This window comes from Scardinius erythrophthalmus (assembly GCF_964197995.2).
Source record: "Scardinius erythrophthalmus genome assembly, chromosome: 22".
Lineage (NCBI taxonomy): Eukaryota > Metazoa > Chordata > Actinopteri > Cypriniformes > Leuciscidae > Scardinius > Scardinius erythrophthalmus.
In genome coordinates this window covers 2,641,486-2,657,821 of record NC_138242.1, presented here as the reverse complement: position 1 = coordinate 2,657,821, position 16,336 = coordinate 2,641,486, and the positions used below count along the sequence as shown (strand labels likewise).

Below are 16,336 nucleotides of genomic sequence, written 5' to 3'. Positions count from 1 at the left end.
CGACCCCAGCCGCCACCTCGGATGGGTTTTTTCACTGAGCTTGTCAAACTGCTCTGTTGAGTTTGCTAATTTACAAAGAATAAATGTGATGCTTACTATTTTTAATAGGCATAGTAGCATTAATCCGATGCCTTCAAGTGCTGTCTGGGCAGGCGACTCACTACAGTAGGTTTTCAGAACAGGGCTAATGGCTCAGTGTGAGTGAACAAATAAAACTACTGGCCAGTTAACACACATGCTTTCTCCATCTGCTACATGTGTTTAGGCCTGCATGTTTGGCCTGTGCTGTTTGAGTATGTGTGTATCTGACCTTCTTGCACCTTTCACTGTTATATTAGGGAACATGAGCTCACCCTGTGTCAATGTATTTCCTTAAAATATGTGTTTGTTCGGTGTCTGTGACCTCCCACCTCAGCTTCAACATTTCCCCATTCTCCGGTGTCTGACAGTCCTAAATTCTGTGCCAAAGTGTCTGGATAAAGACCCTCTGGGGTCAAAGCGTGAACTTTGCTTGTCTCAGACACACGGCCAGCATGCCCCATAACATCACAAAACAATCAGTAATGCCCTTATCCTGGGTGGCATGGCATGTGGAGTGATATACAGCCTGCTCTCCTGGCATCTAAAAACACAGACGTTCTAGGGCCGTCTCTGATGCTGACGCTGGGGAAATGGCCTTCCCATGTGCCATTTAACTGTGCACCTTCCAAAGGCTTTTCTTTTATGAACTTTACTTGTTGCTGGACTTAAGAGCTTAAACTGAATGTTTTATGAATAAAGCTTTGCGTCTTAATGTGGTACACTTCCCACTGTGCTTCCATTAAATTGTGCTTTTCCTGTTAGAAGTGTTTTATTCTGGTCCTAAGAGATGGAACTTTGCTGTTGAGTGGCCCATTCCCAAGAGGAAGGCCTTAGTTTGGGTCAGGATCTGATGTATTCTTTATTTAGATCATGAAATGACATTTTAACAACTCCCCCATCCCTCTTTCTCCCTGTGATTTCTTCAGACTTTGACTGTACCGAGCCTTTGGGTTTGGAAACTGGGGAAATCCACTCTGACCAAATCATGGCCTCATCCCAGTACAACCCCAGCTGGTCTCCAGAACGTTCTAGACTCAACAACCCAGAGAATGGTTGGACCCCTGCAGAGGACTCCAACAAAGAATGGATTCAGGTACAGCACGATTCACATGCATATACTGTAGATAGCAGTCTATTATGAATGATTAATGGAGGAGGGATTTGTCCTTGGCAGAGAATAGACTCTGCTGAGATATTTTTTTGAAGAAGCTCTGAAACTCCCCCACACTTTTATGATTTTTGTGTCTAGCTGAATTCAACTTCAGCTCTAACAGGCGGCCTTGCAGATGCTTTTGCCACTGGCTTGCTTTTCTCTATTGAAGACCAGCAGCAACATCTGTTGAATGTTGCCCTTTGGTCGACAGCCATGGAATGTTAAAACCCAAATGTACTGGTTCGCTCCAACCCCAGTGAGTCTTCCCGGCCAACAGATGCATAACACCTCAACAAAATCTGCCTGTGAGATGTATCTAACATGATCTTAATGACCGAGAGACAATGAGAAACCTGAAGCCACACACAGTTACAGTTACATGTTCTAGGACAACAGATTATTTGTGCATGTCTATTTCGGTTGCATGAATCTGTGAAAAACTCTTGGCAGCAGTTATTGTGTTGATTGCAGGCCTTTTCTTGCACTTAGGGGCTTTTCTGTGACCCAAACCCCGAGGGTACCCTGAAAACCCAGACTTGTTTTATAATCTTTGGAAAGCTTGGGCCAAAGAGACTCCTCAGGAGGCTAATAACAGACGTGACCCGCGGCCAAATATTTGCTAGGGGAGGTCTGTTAAGCAGATTTTCCTTATTGCAATCAAAATATTGTCTCTGAAAACTCGTGTTCTAAACCAGAGACTAATTGAATTAGGGGAAGGTACAGAGAAGAGGAACTGTGATGTTTAATTCTTCATTTCACTGTGGAAGCAAGACGTGTGCATTTCCCAAAGAAACTGGAGACAAGTTCTCTCCTTGCGGCTGCAAATTCTGCCCCACATTTTTAGGGAGAATTTCCATAGCTTTGTAGAGCAGAGCCCTGAGGACACAATGCTGAGACTGATCAATATGAGGATTGTGCCGTTTTATCTGTTGATTTCTCCAGTGTTCTTGATCATCATGATATTTCAAAGTTCTTCTTTGTTTAGATGGGCTCATTATGCTTATGGATTACCAGTCTCTGTCAATAAGGTATTGATTCGGGACTCGTGTACAGAGCACAATGAACTACACTAAGACTCCACCAGGATGTTCTCTGAGAAGCAGTCGATAATTAGCCTCTCTTTTTACAGACCATCACTTCAGCTGAAGGATTCTCATGTTCGTCAGATGACAGTATATTGGTCAATGTTTGGCATGTGGTTTTGACATGCTGTTGAGAACATCCTGGTTGAGTCTTAGTGTAGTTCATTGTGCTCAGTACAAGAGTCTTCAAAAGTTAAACATTCTGCATTTGTGTCTCAAATGAGTCTCAAAGATCAAATTTAGAAAATGTATATTCTAGCACCTAAACCAATCGGTTCCACATCATTTCACAGTTGCCACTTCATATTTTATTCAGGATAATTAAGTAGACTTTGCAAATGTTCGCCCTCTTGGCTTGCTGAACTTGTTTAGTCATTTCAGATATTAATGAAACTCTAAATGACTCGCCTCCCAGAGTGCAGTATCGAGCTGAAGAGAGCACAATTTCGCAGTCGCTTGGAATTCTCTAAAGGGTATTGATTAGAGGAAGGGTACTCTTTTTGGTAGGAGAAATTTCAGCAAATCAAACGTATTCTGTTTCAGCCCTCTGTGCCGTGCCCCTGCAAATCCCTTTCCGCCAATCAGATGTCAAAGTTGAACCCCGCACATCTGTTTCCAAGGGAACAAAGGCGGAACCCTGCCGAGGATGAATGATTTATAATTTGGAGACGTCCTGCGCTCATTCTCTCTCTCTCTCGTGCCCAGCACTTGTGGAGGAGTTTAATTATAACAAGCGTTATTAAAAGAGTGGAATTCTTCATTTCACTTCCATTAAGCAACATAATCTAATAGCGCAGTCCAACAACTCGCGCACTCCTGTGTCCTCCAACGCATATTATCAGTTCATTATTTATTACATTTACACTCTCAAATGTAATTTACAGCAGACACTTATATTATTCATAGATGCCTTGTTCTTCCTTGTTAAAAATCCCCAATTCTAGCAGGTTTTTCTCCACACAGAAGGTGTCAAAAAGACAGCGTTTGTCATGCATCTTAATGCGGTTTCAAATTAGATTCAGGGTCTAATGCTCCCAGCTTGCCACTGCTGATAATTAGTCAAGGGTCAGGAGATCTTCAGCTAAGCCAGGAAGCTACACAGGCCACTATTCTCTATGTCCATTTACAAGGGTTTGTGCCATCATGCTGACAAACAAATGTCCGTTAAGGTCTTTATCAGATATGTGATGGATGAAAAAGAGGCATGGGATTCTGGCTCTGAAGACTTCCAGTGTACTATGTTTATGGAGACAGCCTGGTTTCAATCGGAAGACTGTGTTAAAGCGTGACATACCTACATCTGTACAACACATTGTGACTCTCACTGGGAAAGACTTCCGATTTATAGGAAACCGTAACCTAAAACAAAAGACACTGTTAAGGGTCTTATGGATGGCAGATTTTCAATCCCATGGAGAGCCTGGCACAACAACAAAAACAGATCCTCTTTGGTAGACAGACTGAGATATTTTAACATCAATGCACTGCATACTGCATGTGATGCAATAAATGCACGCTCATCCACTCCAGAAGCATCAAAGCACTTCTATGAATTATGCATTTTGATCTGGGAAAAAGTCAACTGTCAATAGTTGAAAGCTCCTGTCTACCTACTAATGGTTGAATAGAAGTTGCTCATTATAAATCATGTTCTGTTTCATTAATCTCAGCCTCGCATTCATTCTCATCCACAGGTCTGCCGAAACGCGTCAGCTGTTGCATTTATGCAATGGTGCTTTGAATACACAGTGGTTCATTTATGAACCTGCTGCATACGCCTGTCCTGCTGTTCAGCTAAATGGTTTGATCAGGGCTTGATTCACAGGGATGCGAAGGCTTTTCTCCTTAGCTTCACTGGAGAGGATGTTTACCTTCATCTTGTTCATTAAAGCATCTCTGACAAGAGGGCAGAGCGTTCAAAACAACAAGGCGATGTTTGCAAGTCTGGAACTGTAGAATGCCAACCAGGTTTTGTGTCAGCTAGTTCAACAGGAAGCCGTCAGCTTGATTGATGGAGGTGAGGAGGGAATGTGCCAGGTCCGTAGATGGAAACAATGATTGAGACACCACCCCAACCTCTTACTTTTATCTGCTGTGCCAATGCCTCGAGTCGCCGACCCATTTTGCTACAAAAACAGGTCGGAATTCCCATCAAGCAGGCGCTAATTACAGACTTCCTCTGAGAAAAACATTCCTCACGGGCTCTTGAGCGTACGATTATCTAGGAAGGTTGAATGTAACGAGGGAAATGGCAAAAAAGAGGGAGATTTAGGGGTGAAATGTCACTCCAGAAACAACGCATTTACCTTCGCATGTCATCTACATATGTTTTCTATTAGCGATCATGCAGACGTAGCTATGTCCGCTCTCCATTGTTTTGCTTAGATTTTTCTCTCTTCAATTAAAGGATTAGCTGCTGCTATTTTGAGACGGGTGCTGTTCTCCTGCCAGCTGATGAGTAATTAGACAGTAGGACTGTAATTAACATGAGAGTCTCTACTGACAAAGCCTGCGGAGCTGGTGTCAAGCTAGGCCACCCTGCTAGCATCACACCTGCGCTAGGTACATTCTTATGATTTTAAACCATCTTCAGTGCCTGCATGTAATTAGCTTGAAGCGTTTAAAATATCATCGTTGATATCATTTTCTAGCAATTAAATGAATCCAGGTGTATGCTGGATAGGCTACATACAGTAAGCTCTTACTGGTGTGAAAGAGATTCAGAAAAAAGCAACATTGCATTCATAATAAATGAATGTCAGAGGAAGTTCATTTCTAAGACAGGCAGGATATTCCATTGTCATCAGTGAGGTCATTGTTGTCTTATTGTGTTGGGCTAATAACAATAATGACCGTGAACTTTATGATAACAGACCTCTCGACTGGTTGACCATTCTCTCCAAACATCAGCCATACACTGCAGCAGATTAAACAACTTTCAGAACCTATTTGACTTGCATAATGTAACATATTGCAAGGATATTTTGCAAGGAAAAAAAGTGGCCCAGACTTGGTTTCGTAATCGATTGGATTGTGAAAATGTACCATTATATCAGGTGTTTGAAGGAAAGAAGCTCTTTTGGGTTAGGGTTTTTTTCACTCTACTAATATACTATCCTCCCCATTACACTGGTTTGGGTCATAATTCTTTGGAAGAGAAGTAGATAATCACCACTCAGGCTCATGCATAATTGTACAAATTAAAAAAAAAACTTTAGAAGTTCTAAAAATAACGCTGGCTAATTCTGCCAGGTAAATTGGGTGATGAATGCGAGGTCTTTGAGGAGCCTATAGATCTCTCAGCTGGCAGTAATACAATTTTCATGAAAATGTGAATTAATTATACCTGTGGTTAATGGAATTTTAGAGGAGCTTTCGGAGCAACCAGGTGTCGTGGGATGGGATGGTGGGAGGAAAGCCGCGGTTTGATGGATGAAGTAGAACTTTGCCCTGCGAAACCTGCCGTCCCACATTTGTGTTTGCTTTGACTGGGCCATCGCGCATCTGTCTACTCAACGTCTTAGTTCCTCCTGGCTAACCCGCTCCAGATGGTGCTTGAGCCTTAGATACACAAGACTCAAGAGCAGTTGTGCTTTTAATGACTGACCAATTTGTGGATTTTTGTTGTGCACTAATATGCAAGAGAAGGCTGAAAGAGACAAGAATATAGACTATATTTTTACACAACGCTTTCATTTTTACAGACCAGAATATGTAACTCCCTACAAGCACACTAAACAAAAGAAACAGCATTATGAGCTCATGCTAGGATGAGCACAAATGTCACAGCTTTAGGAAGCCAGCAGACATGTTTGACGCTTGTTTAATTCAACGCAATTAGCATGAGAAGCTTCAGCGAGCGTGAACTAGGTTTAGACAGATTCGATTTCTGCCGCTTCCTTCCATGCGGGCCGAGGGCAAGGCAAGAACTGTCCCTTCAAACACACACACACACGGGCTCTGATGTAATAAAACACACACTCTTTGTAAATTTAATTAGCTGTGAAAAATCTAAGCTGAGGTCCATACTTGACAGATGGACTCTGGGCAAAATGAACTGGTTTTAACATGCCAGGACTTTCCCATGGCTGAATTATAAGAAGTAGTTACACTTGAGTTCTTGCCAGCAAGATATATTATAATGATATGTTGTTTTTTTTATTTTCACATTTCAGATTATTGGACTTGATATCATGAGACCGGCATTATTTGATTTGTCTAGTGGGTGGGATCTCTTCAGACAGACTCTCTTACACAACATCCAAACAAAAAGAGTCGAAATAGAGAAGAATATCTAAAACATGATTTGCAGAGTTAGCTGGCTTGAGCTCACATTTTCCTCTGGAGACGTTTGGATTCACTTTCTCACAGACTGACCATTATAAAACTGCATATTCACACTAGTGACTAATACAACTACTCGGCTGGCCAGGTGTGGTTTCAACTATTATAATATTTTCTTACCAAAAATGTTTTTGATTCTGTGGTCATGATATTTCAGATGAAATGCCCACAGTCGAGTCCGACTTGTTTCCTTATAAGGAAGCGTAATTCACTTTTAGAACGGGTTGTTTTCTGGAAGCCAGAAAGTGGAGTTTGTCAGCCAGGGAATTCCCATGAGGAACTGGGGTTTTCCCTCAATCTCCAGTTTGTTATTGCTTCTAAAGGTGAAGTGTGATTTTTTTTTTTTTCTTGATGTTTAAATATGTTCTCCTTTTCTCCTATCCTAATAAGCAGAGGCAACTATAAGTAAACTATTTGTAGGTTGATTTCCCAGGAAAGGGAAATTACACTATGTTATTCTGGTTGTGTTTTTAAAACATTGCTCTGTTTATTTAATAATTCTGACCTGCCTGGCATAGCAACAACTCAACCAATAGCGTGAGTTTGCGGTGGAACTCACTGATTGGCTGACCAATGGCAGACATGGAGTGTATTCAGGAAACCTATTGGAAAACAATCATTATTTTTGTTGAAAATTTGTGTATGGGTCATGTATTGAAAGGATTACTGTAGTAATAGTATGGTAGTCATCAGTTTCTTATTGCTCTAGTTTCTTTTACACCCCTCTCTCTTTCACAAAGCAGAAAGTGGTTAATAAATCACGAGGCGCTCATTAGTTCTGATCTGCGATCAGCTGGTGTGAGGGAAATTGATCCAGACTGTCTTTTCTCCAGCCAAGCTTTCTGATCTCAAATCGCTGGCTGCTACACAGCTCTCTTATCTTCTTGCCATGTATATTTTAGTATAGCCAGAAAATCAGATCCGCACACATTCAGCAGACTTCAGAAACAAAGACCTTATTTTTTAATACTGTTAAACTGAGTGAGGACTATGTCTTACAAATACTGTACAATAGGGAACAGACCGAGTTTGCAATTAGCTCTTTCAGTGTTAAATGAGTTATGTAACAGTAATGCTGATCAACTTTATTAGAGTATCTAAAACACAGTCTCCACTGCATTGATATTATCCTGCATTTGTAGCCAGTTTTCTGCATGGCACTGGCTCTACTGTAAATGTTAGTGCACAAGTGACATGTTTTGATAATGTACTATGGGATGACATCAGTTTCAGATTATGACAGGATTTATTTTAGCTTCCCTCTGCACTAAAGAATCTCCCCAAAAACCACAGAATGCACTGTTCAATGTCAGTTTGCATGATGTATGATCACCCAGTTGACGTGAATGCGCATACTCCACTCAAAAGAGGGTTTTTGCGGCATTTAATCACTTTGTTTTCTTTTTAATTTAAAAATGGATCTCATCCCAAATGATTCTACATCCCGTCGTGTGTGTTACAGCTCTGATATTCCTGGATTTGACCAAATCACAGACATCTCCGTCCACATTTTCTCTTCCATCTTCAGTAACCCCTGACCACTCTCTCCCATCCCTCCTCTCAGACACACTCACGGGAATGACATCAGAACTCATGACTTCTTTATGAAGCATTCATTTTTCAATGCAGCACGCGTCTGAAATACACGTTTCCTTTCAAGCTATTTTTTCCCCCCCCGGCACGGACTCCATGAATTTAAATATCCTTCCTCATCCAATAAGCTCTTGTCTCCCATTCAGGAAATTAAATCGTCACTTTGACTTTGCTTTATTAAATTGGGATTCATTAAAATTAATCTTTCATTCTAATATTCACCTGGGGTCTTATGAGCTCAGTATGTGACACACGATAAGCCACTTTTAAAGTGATACTCCCTCTGTTCTGAGCAATATAGAAGTAATATGGTTCTCTCTCCTCAGGTTGATCTTGGATTCCTGCGCTTTGTCTCGGCAATCGGCACACAGGGAGCCATCTCTCAAGAAACCAAGAAGAAGTACTATGTGAAGTCCTACAAGGTGGATGTGAGCTCAAACGGAGAAGACTGGATTACTATTAAGGATGGCCCAAAACAGAAGGTGACTTGTTTGATTATTTCCATAAAGCTGCAGTGCATCCACTGTTTGAAAAACTGGCTGATTTACTGATTTAACCAGTGTTGGCATGCTCCACAGAAACAAAAAGCATTATGTAAGAACTACTATATGCACTTTGACAACAGTGTAGATTCTGCTTTTAAACTTCCACTGTAATTCCACAATTTGTGTTTGTTTTTCGAAACTAAGCAACCGGTAAATAGGATTTTCTAACGCTTTACTCATTTTGGACCTGGAACATTCCCTAATCGTTAAATATTTGAAATATTCATATAACAATGAAGTAGTGTTAGAACGTCCTGGTAAGAGCTCAGGTTTGATTTTGAACAGCTCATTTTCCACTAAACGATAAATAGGTCTATTTTCTCAGAAGTAATCCCTAACTAGGTACATTTCCAGTGCTCCTTGGCAGGAAGCCCTGTAAACATCTTGCGTTGTAGCGCTGTCACCGTGTGCATTCGTTACACCAATCCACGCTCCGGCTCCAGACGGGAATGCCACGCTCATGTGTTCTGCAGGGATTGTGTTTCTCTGACTCCATTATGTGCCCAGTGTGGTATGTTAATCCGCTCTCTTAAAAAGACTGAAAGCACTGTAAAAACTCCAACTCCAAAGCCACCACAGTAGTCTGACTGATTTTCTTTTCTTCCCTTTAAGGAATGATGTCAACATTTGCGGTAGGGCTTTTTTTTTTTTTTTGTTGAAAGGAAAGAACAAAAGAGTTAATAAACAGAGAGTGGCTAATTGAGAGAGTGAGAGGAGGAGGCATTCTGGGAAGGTTTAGAGTGTTTGAACAGCTGGTTGGACGCACTTGACCATGTGACTCACTGAATGAGGGCCGAGGAGACCCTGATCGATTAGCCATCGGGTGAGCTGACTCTAATGTGTCCCTCAACACAGGACAGTTAACTGCAGGAAGACATGCCTGTTACATTTGACACACTGGCTGAGACCTTGTGAGCATCGGACAGCACGTCGGGGATCATAGCCAAGACATATAGTGATATAGAACAACATATGTGGAACTCATGACACCTGTCAAGGATGTTGTTAAAAACATTTGCTCGCCAAAATATTGGATATTACCTTAATGCAAACAAAGTGTAATGTAAAAAATATGATATATTGCATATATTATATTGCATACAGTATATCATTAAAATAATGTCACAATGCAAATCTGAAATCATTCTAAAATAACGTATATTTCTTTTTCATATTCACTTGATTTTGATGCTGAATGATCCAAAGATTCGGTGTCTGTATGCAGCTTCATGGGTTTTAAGACACTTCCAGTGTGTGAAGTTTGTTTCACTCGTTTGTGAGCGTTGAACGTGTTCATATGCATGTTTATATCTGCTTGGCAGACATGCTCTAACAATACAATTTTTTGAAATAGACCTGTCAAGCTAAGCAAGCCAATTAGACGGTTACGTACGTGTGTGTATGTGTGTGTGCGTACACATCTTCATGCTTGGAAGTAACAGTGAGCTTAAATATACCCAAAGGCCCAATTTCTATGTCGACCCTCAACTGAAGTACACTGTTCTCTTTTTAGAGCGTGCATTTTTAAGGTGCGGTGCCTTGTTTCTGTCTGCTTGGCTCTAAAGTGCTTTTGTGAGGTGAGGGCCCATTTACAGACTGCTGAAACAGCAGTTCGGCTGTGAGGTTGTTGCACAAAGGAAAGCCTTTTTACTACTTAGAGCAGTAGGGCAGAGCATTGGCGTGACATTTAAAGATAGTGGATGGCTCCTCATGTGTCTCCCTCCCAGACACACACGTTTTGAAAAGTAGCGCCCAGGGACATGATTAGCAGCATGGATTCTGGGATAGACGGATGGCTGAACGCCCTGACTTGGACTTAGCAACACTTGGCCATCCTGTATGGCTTATAGTTTGACCTTGTCTTGTTTAGAATTGTGTATTGAATGTACTGATGTTAAAGCAATACACTGAGAGAGAGAGAGAGAGAGAGAGAGAGAGAGAGAGAGAGAGAGAGAGAATGAATTGATTTTAAATTAATTTAAATGCTCCTTATTAGAAATCTACATAAAACAATTCACAAGGTATAAATTATCGCAGAGAATAAATTTACAGAAAATCTGTAAAAAATAATTAATCTTCAATCATAAAACACAATGCTCCTTTGCTACACCATTTTAGTTCAAAAGAAAAAAGATCATCCATAGATTTATAAAAAATTAAAATCAATCAACACTTTAGACTTTATAAGATTTGGAAACAACACAGTAACATTATGTCCAGGCCTCAATCTTATTTTTTCTACTTGAATAGATATCTAGATTAGCTTGACCCAAGATAAAATGTACTAATTGACAATCAATTCGTCTTTTCTGCTCATATTTTGCACCCAAAACGAATATTTAGAGAGAGAGAGAGAGAGAGAGAGAGAGAGAGAGAGAGAGAGAGAGAGAGAGAGAGAGAGAGAGAGAGAGAGAGAGAGAGAGAGGGAAGCTGGTTTTACCATTGGTTAAGGTGGTTCCCAAAGTGTTAGTGAGGGCTAGATTGATTTCTTGCTTAGGAAAACTGGAAAATCAGCTTTTTGTAATCTATAATATTTTTTATCACTTTTTCATCACTGAGGACACAAACCTACATAAATTATGAGCTCTTGGCCCGACAGGTCAGTGGCATTAGTCAAATTTCTATATTTCCTTTAGGTAATCAGGTGTGACGACATGATACTATCAACAGTTGCTGTTTATTCGTAACTCTCCTATGAGTTTAACTCATCTTGAGAGCAAAAAATCAGGAACTGAGAAAGAGAACCTTCAAGATGTACTTAAAAAATCAGCTGACCTTTATACAGTGGCATGATGCTGTGTACAACAAGGTTGGATTTGCCTTCATTTGTCTTTCTTGTAGCATATATCCAGATCTTCCCTTCACAGAGAACATGTGCTAGCTGTCAGCAAGTATCAGTGCTCATGGACATAACACAGTTTGATTCATCGCTATGTCTGTTGAAACAACAACAGATACCATTGTGTAACTGAAGCGTCCAAATCATTCAGTGCTAGTTGAAACCCAGACTATGACATCACAAAGTAGCTTTTGTATTGCTTCACAGTTGGCTCCAGATATAATCCAATTCAGGCTGTATTTAGGTTGTCACATTTGAAGACGCTGATCTAAACACATTCCTGTCATTTCTCTGTTTCAAGTGTTAGGTGAGTCCCAGGTCACAAAGGTCTGTCCTTGGTGGCTCCCTTAAACAAACCCTGTTAATTATTAATGTGTTTGTTCTTCGTTTGTCAGATTTTCCAGGGTAACACCAACCCTACCGATGTAGCGAAAGCCGCGTTCCCCAAGCCCACGTTGACACGATACCTCCGGATCCGACCCTACACCTGGGAGTCCGGCATCGCCCTGCGGTTCGAGGTGTACGGATGCAAAATCTCAGGTTGGTTTCAAAAGAACTGTTTCTTTTCACTCGCCTCAAAACAAAATGTCAACAGCACAACTGGGATACAATAAAAAAGAAGCAGAGTGTTAATTCAGATTTGGAAGCAGTTTTTTTGTCAACACACCACTCCATCATGATCTTTCAATTAGATGGTTTAGGTTTTGCTTGCTTTGGAGGCAGGCGTATGGAGAAGTGTTTATTCATGCCTCTGAATGCACATGTGCAATAGTCAAGGAGATATTGCATTATAGACAAGTGTTCACGTCAACAAAAAGGACAGTGTATTCATGTTTCCCCACGTTTGGATGTACTTCATTCAAAATGAATGGCGTGCACAGCATGCAACCTCTCCACTTCTACCCCATTTCTGCATCTACCCTCCTCCTCTGAGCTTTAACCTCTCAGCGGCTCACACACACAGATGTACATATTGCACATGCAATTGTGCACGCCGAGATCTACACCCACCATCCGCAGTCAGGCCCAGCTGGCCCTGGCCTAATTTGCATACTCATCTGCATGTTTTGGCATGGCTCCACCCTACAGAGCTTTGATTGCAAAGGCTTTCGTATCATCAGTGCCTCCCTGCTGAGAACATTTCCTCATATGTGTAGGAGGAGGGCGAGTTTGTTTTCCATCACACACCGTCTATCAGCTTTACATTCAACATGCACAGAGGGCGTATTTTTTAGACTCTGTGTGTGTGTGTACACAGATTTAGCACTGGTTGTATATTTGTGTGTGTATGTGTGCGGTTCACCGCCGATCTGGAGCGCAGCTGTTGCAGTCATGTTTTGGACGGGTGAACAGACCGCATTCTAAACACATCACAAGAGCGAAGGCCTCCCAGTGACATCATCAGTGTGCATCAGGCTCCCTTGTGATGATGCGGCCAAGCTGGGCAACTGCTTAGAAAAGAATGTCCCCCCAGTTTCCCTTACCGTTTGTTTTTCTGTACAAGGTACCATGTTAAAAATATTTATTTTTGAAGATATACATTGAAAATACCACGTTTTTGAATATTTACCATAACAAGAATACCATGGTGCATGTCCAAAAAACATGAAAGTACAGTGGAGTACCATATTATTTTTGTACAAAGGAATAGGTCAAAATACCATAGTATTACTATTTGATGCCAGTACTTTTTGCAAGGGCATATACCAAGGATACCAATATGATAACCATTCTTTACCATGGTAAGTATTAAAGTACCAAGGTATTACACTGACTTTACCTAGGTACTATTCCTGGGCACTATGACTGTTAACACTGTACACACAGAGGATGCCGGCTGGTAGTTAAAAGGTGGTCTGATAGGCTTTCCACAGCCATTAATAAACTTCCTCCCACTGTTTGTAAATAAAACCATCTGTGTGTGTGGTCATCCAGCCTTTATGTGCTGTGCACAGACCAAACCAACAAATTAAACACGTGATGCATATCAACCAGTTCACCCTCAGGGTGTGTCTGCCAGGGTCTACCACACCAGGAGCTTCTACCAAGCATCCCCATCTGAGATCCATAAACAGGTCCGGAAGACAGTGCCAGCCAGCGGATTGAAAATAAACTTGGTTGACTTCCAAACTTTGAGGTCCAACCACCCCAGTGCAGATCTTTTTCATTCGGATCCCGAAACAATTCGGCATGCAAATATCAGACATCTTGCAAAATCTGGCAAGGCTATGAGAAACCCAACCTTGGCTGTACATCCACAAACAAACAAAGGGAAAATCAAAGTCCCATGCATTTGTTGCTTTAGGAGCCTGGAACTCATATTTTGGACCCTGAAGGGGTCACAGACAAGCGCTCTTTCCGTTCCAGAACTAGAGAGGAAGTTCCCTACATCAGTACAAAGGCAGTGTTGTGAATGAAAACTCTGTTCTGGTGGTATTTCACGGGACATTAGGTCCATCTGTGACTAGTCCAAGATTGTCTCTGACGCTTTCCTGCTCCACGGGTGCTGATCGTAGATTAAGGTATCGCTGGCAGGTCACGAATCCCACAGCGTTGAAGAAGTCATGACACGCAACTCACAGACAGTCAGTTGGTCGGCACTGCATGTCTGATCATTTCCCTCAAACTCAACATGCCTTTCCCTAAAAGTAGCAAAGCGTGAAAAATTGTATTATCAACACCGGAACAAAGAAAGTCAGTTTGTAGAGATGAAGATAGATTACAAGAAGGATGAAGGAGGTGAATAAGAAAGCAGGTGAAAAACAAAGGAGAACGAAGGTAGGAGTGGAGCAGGACTGAGGATGAGAGCAAGAAACTGTTCGGAAATGAAAGGTAGAAGCTCTAGAGAAAGGCCTTAATTAGGTAGCTTGAGAAAAAGAGTTAATGCACAAGGTCATTGGTGAAAGGAAGATGGAGAGAGAGAGAAACAAAGAGAACAAGAGGCTTCTTATCTCTTCTGACCACTTCATCTGTCTTTCCTGTGCAATGAATGTCTTTCCTTCTCTCTTTGTTCAGGCTCTTTATGGCCTGTGACCTCTTTAGGTTGCTGGTAAGAATGTTTCCCAGCTCACCGAGACGTGACCGTTTCTACCAAGTTTATCAGCCAACATAATGTTTTCTTCTCTTTTCTTTCTCTTTCACTCAGACTCATCCACTCACAGCTAATCTAATCTTTGCTAACTTCCCTCTCCACTATGTACTCAAACAACTCTCTCTTTCTCCGTGTCCATGTGTTTTATTGGCATGACAAATAATGGAACAATTGTTTTGCCACTGCAGTGGCAGGTTAGACAACAGTCTAAGGGATCAGGTCAAGGGATCAGGATATGGCTGGTTGGGTTGGGTTGGGTGCCATAACTACACAATCCAGGTCCAAATGCATCTTTCTCCATTGATCGCAATTCAAAGGTTTTTTGAAGGCTCTTAAAAACATGAAATGTACTTAGGTTTGTCAGTAGGGAAGGGTTTGAAACTTTCTTCAATCTAACACTCTCTTTGTCCCTCAACAGAGTACCCATGTTCAGGAATGTTGGGAATGGTGTCAGGCCTCATCGCAGACTCTCAGATCACAGTCTCTTCCCACACCGAGCGCACATGGGTGTCCGAGAACGCTCGTCTGCTGACCAGCCGTTCGGGATGGACGTTGTTGCCACAGCCCCAGCCGTACGTGGACGAGTGGCTACAGATAGATTTGGCCGAGGAGAAATTGGTCAGAGGACTGATCATACAGGGAGGCAAACACCGCGATAACAAGGTCTTCATGAAGAAGTTTCGGCTGGGCTACAGCAACAACGGATCCGACTGGAAAATGGTGATGGATGCCACTTGCAACAAGCCCAAGGTAAGATATGTGGAAGCTGGAAGGTAGTTGGACATAAACTGGATGCTCATTTAGAATGGTTCTGAATCACTATGCGGTTCTTAAGTGCTAGTCTGAGATTGTTTAGCCTGACTTTCAGGAAATGACTGAGTTTAAGAAAGTTGAATGTGGAGCTATAATATATTCTTCCCAAAGCCTTTAGATGGACAGAGGAGAGAATGACAATAATTAGACTAATGCTGTGAGCACAATATTGGGGAAATGTCCCAAATGCATTCAACAATACTACTAATAAATTTAACCCTGACAATAGTCGTAAGACAAAACTAAATAATGTTACACATATGTAAGATTTAATGTACAGTCAGGTAACTGCACATTATCCTGTTTGATCTTAAACTAAAAATAAATTAATTAATAATTTGACTTAAAAGTATTACGTGAGAAGAAGAGACCATGGAGTGATATTAGAAACATAAAAACTGCTATGTAGCGAATCAGATAACTTCAACTAGAGATGCACCCATATGAACATTTTGGCCGATACCGATAATTCTTTATATCTGAAAGCCGATAACTGATATATTGGCCGATAAATCTAAATCCAAATTTTGATATAATTTTTGAGATCCTGATTACAAAAACAAAAGTCACCATTAAAAGCCATGTCCCAAGCATACAATTATAATTATGTTCTCATTATAATTTGATGTAGCTTATATGTCAGACTTGTGCTGCACATGAACTGTATTTTATTTTTTGAAGTGATTTCAATCATATTTCAAGAAATTCAAAACCATTATGGTGAACAGTGCACATCTGAAGTGCAATCCATTATTTATCGGCTTTAAGATATTTGCCAAATTTTCTTATCAGGCC

At 41.2% G+C, this 16,336-nt stretch overlaps 1 protein-coding gene across 8 annotated transcripts in view; it reads left to right on the top strand.

The window, feature by feature from the left end:
* nrp1a (neuropilin 1a) overlaps positions 1–16,336 on the top strand; it is a 65,785-nt gene that overhangs the window by 34,593 nt on the left and 14,856 nt on the right. For all 8 annotated transcript variants that reach the window (XM_081353101.1, XM_081353106.1, XM_081353104.1 and 5 more), the window contains 4 exons: positions 1,008–1,174; positions 8,580–8,735; positions 12,033–12,177; positions 15,147–15,478. In XM_081353101.1, coding sequence (XP_081209227.1) covers positions 1,008–1,174; positions 8,580–8,735; positions 12,033–12,177; positions 15,147–15,478 — 800 coding nt within the window. The remainder of the gene's footprint in view (positions 1–1,007; positions 1,175–8,579; positions 8,736–12,032; positions 12,178–15,146; positions 15,479–16,336) is intronic.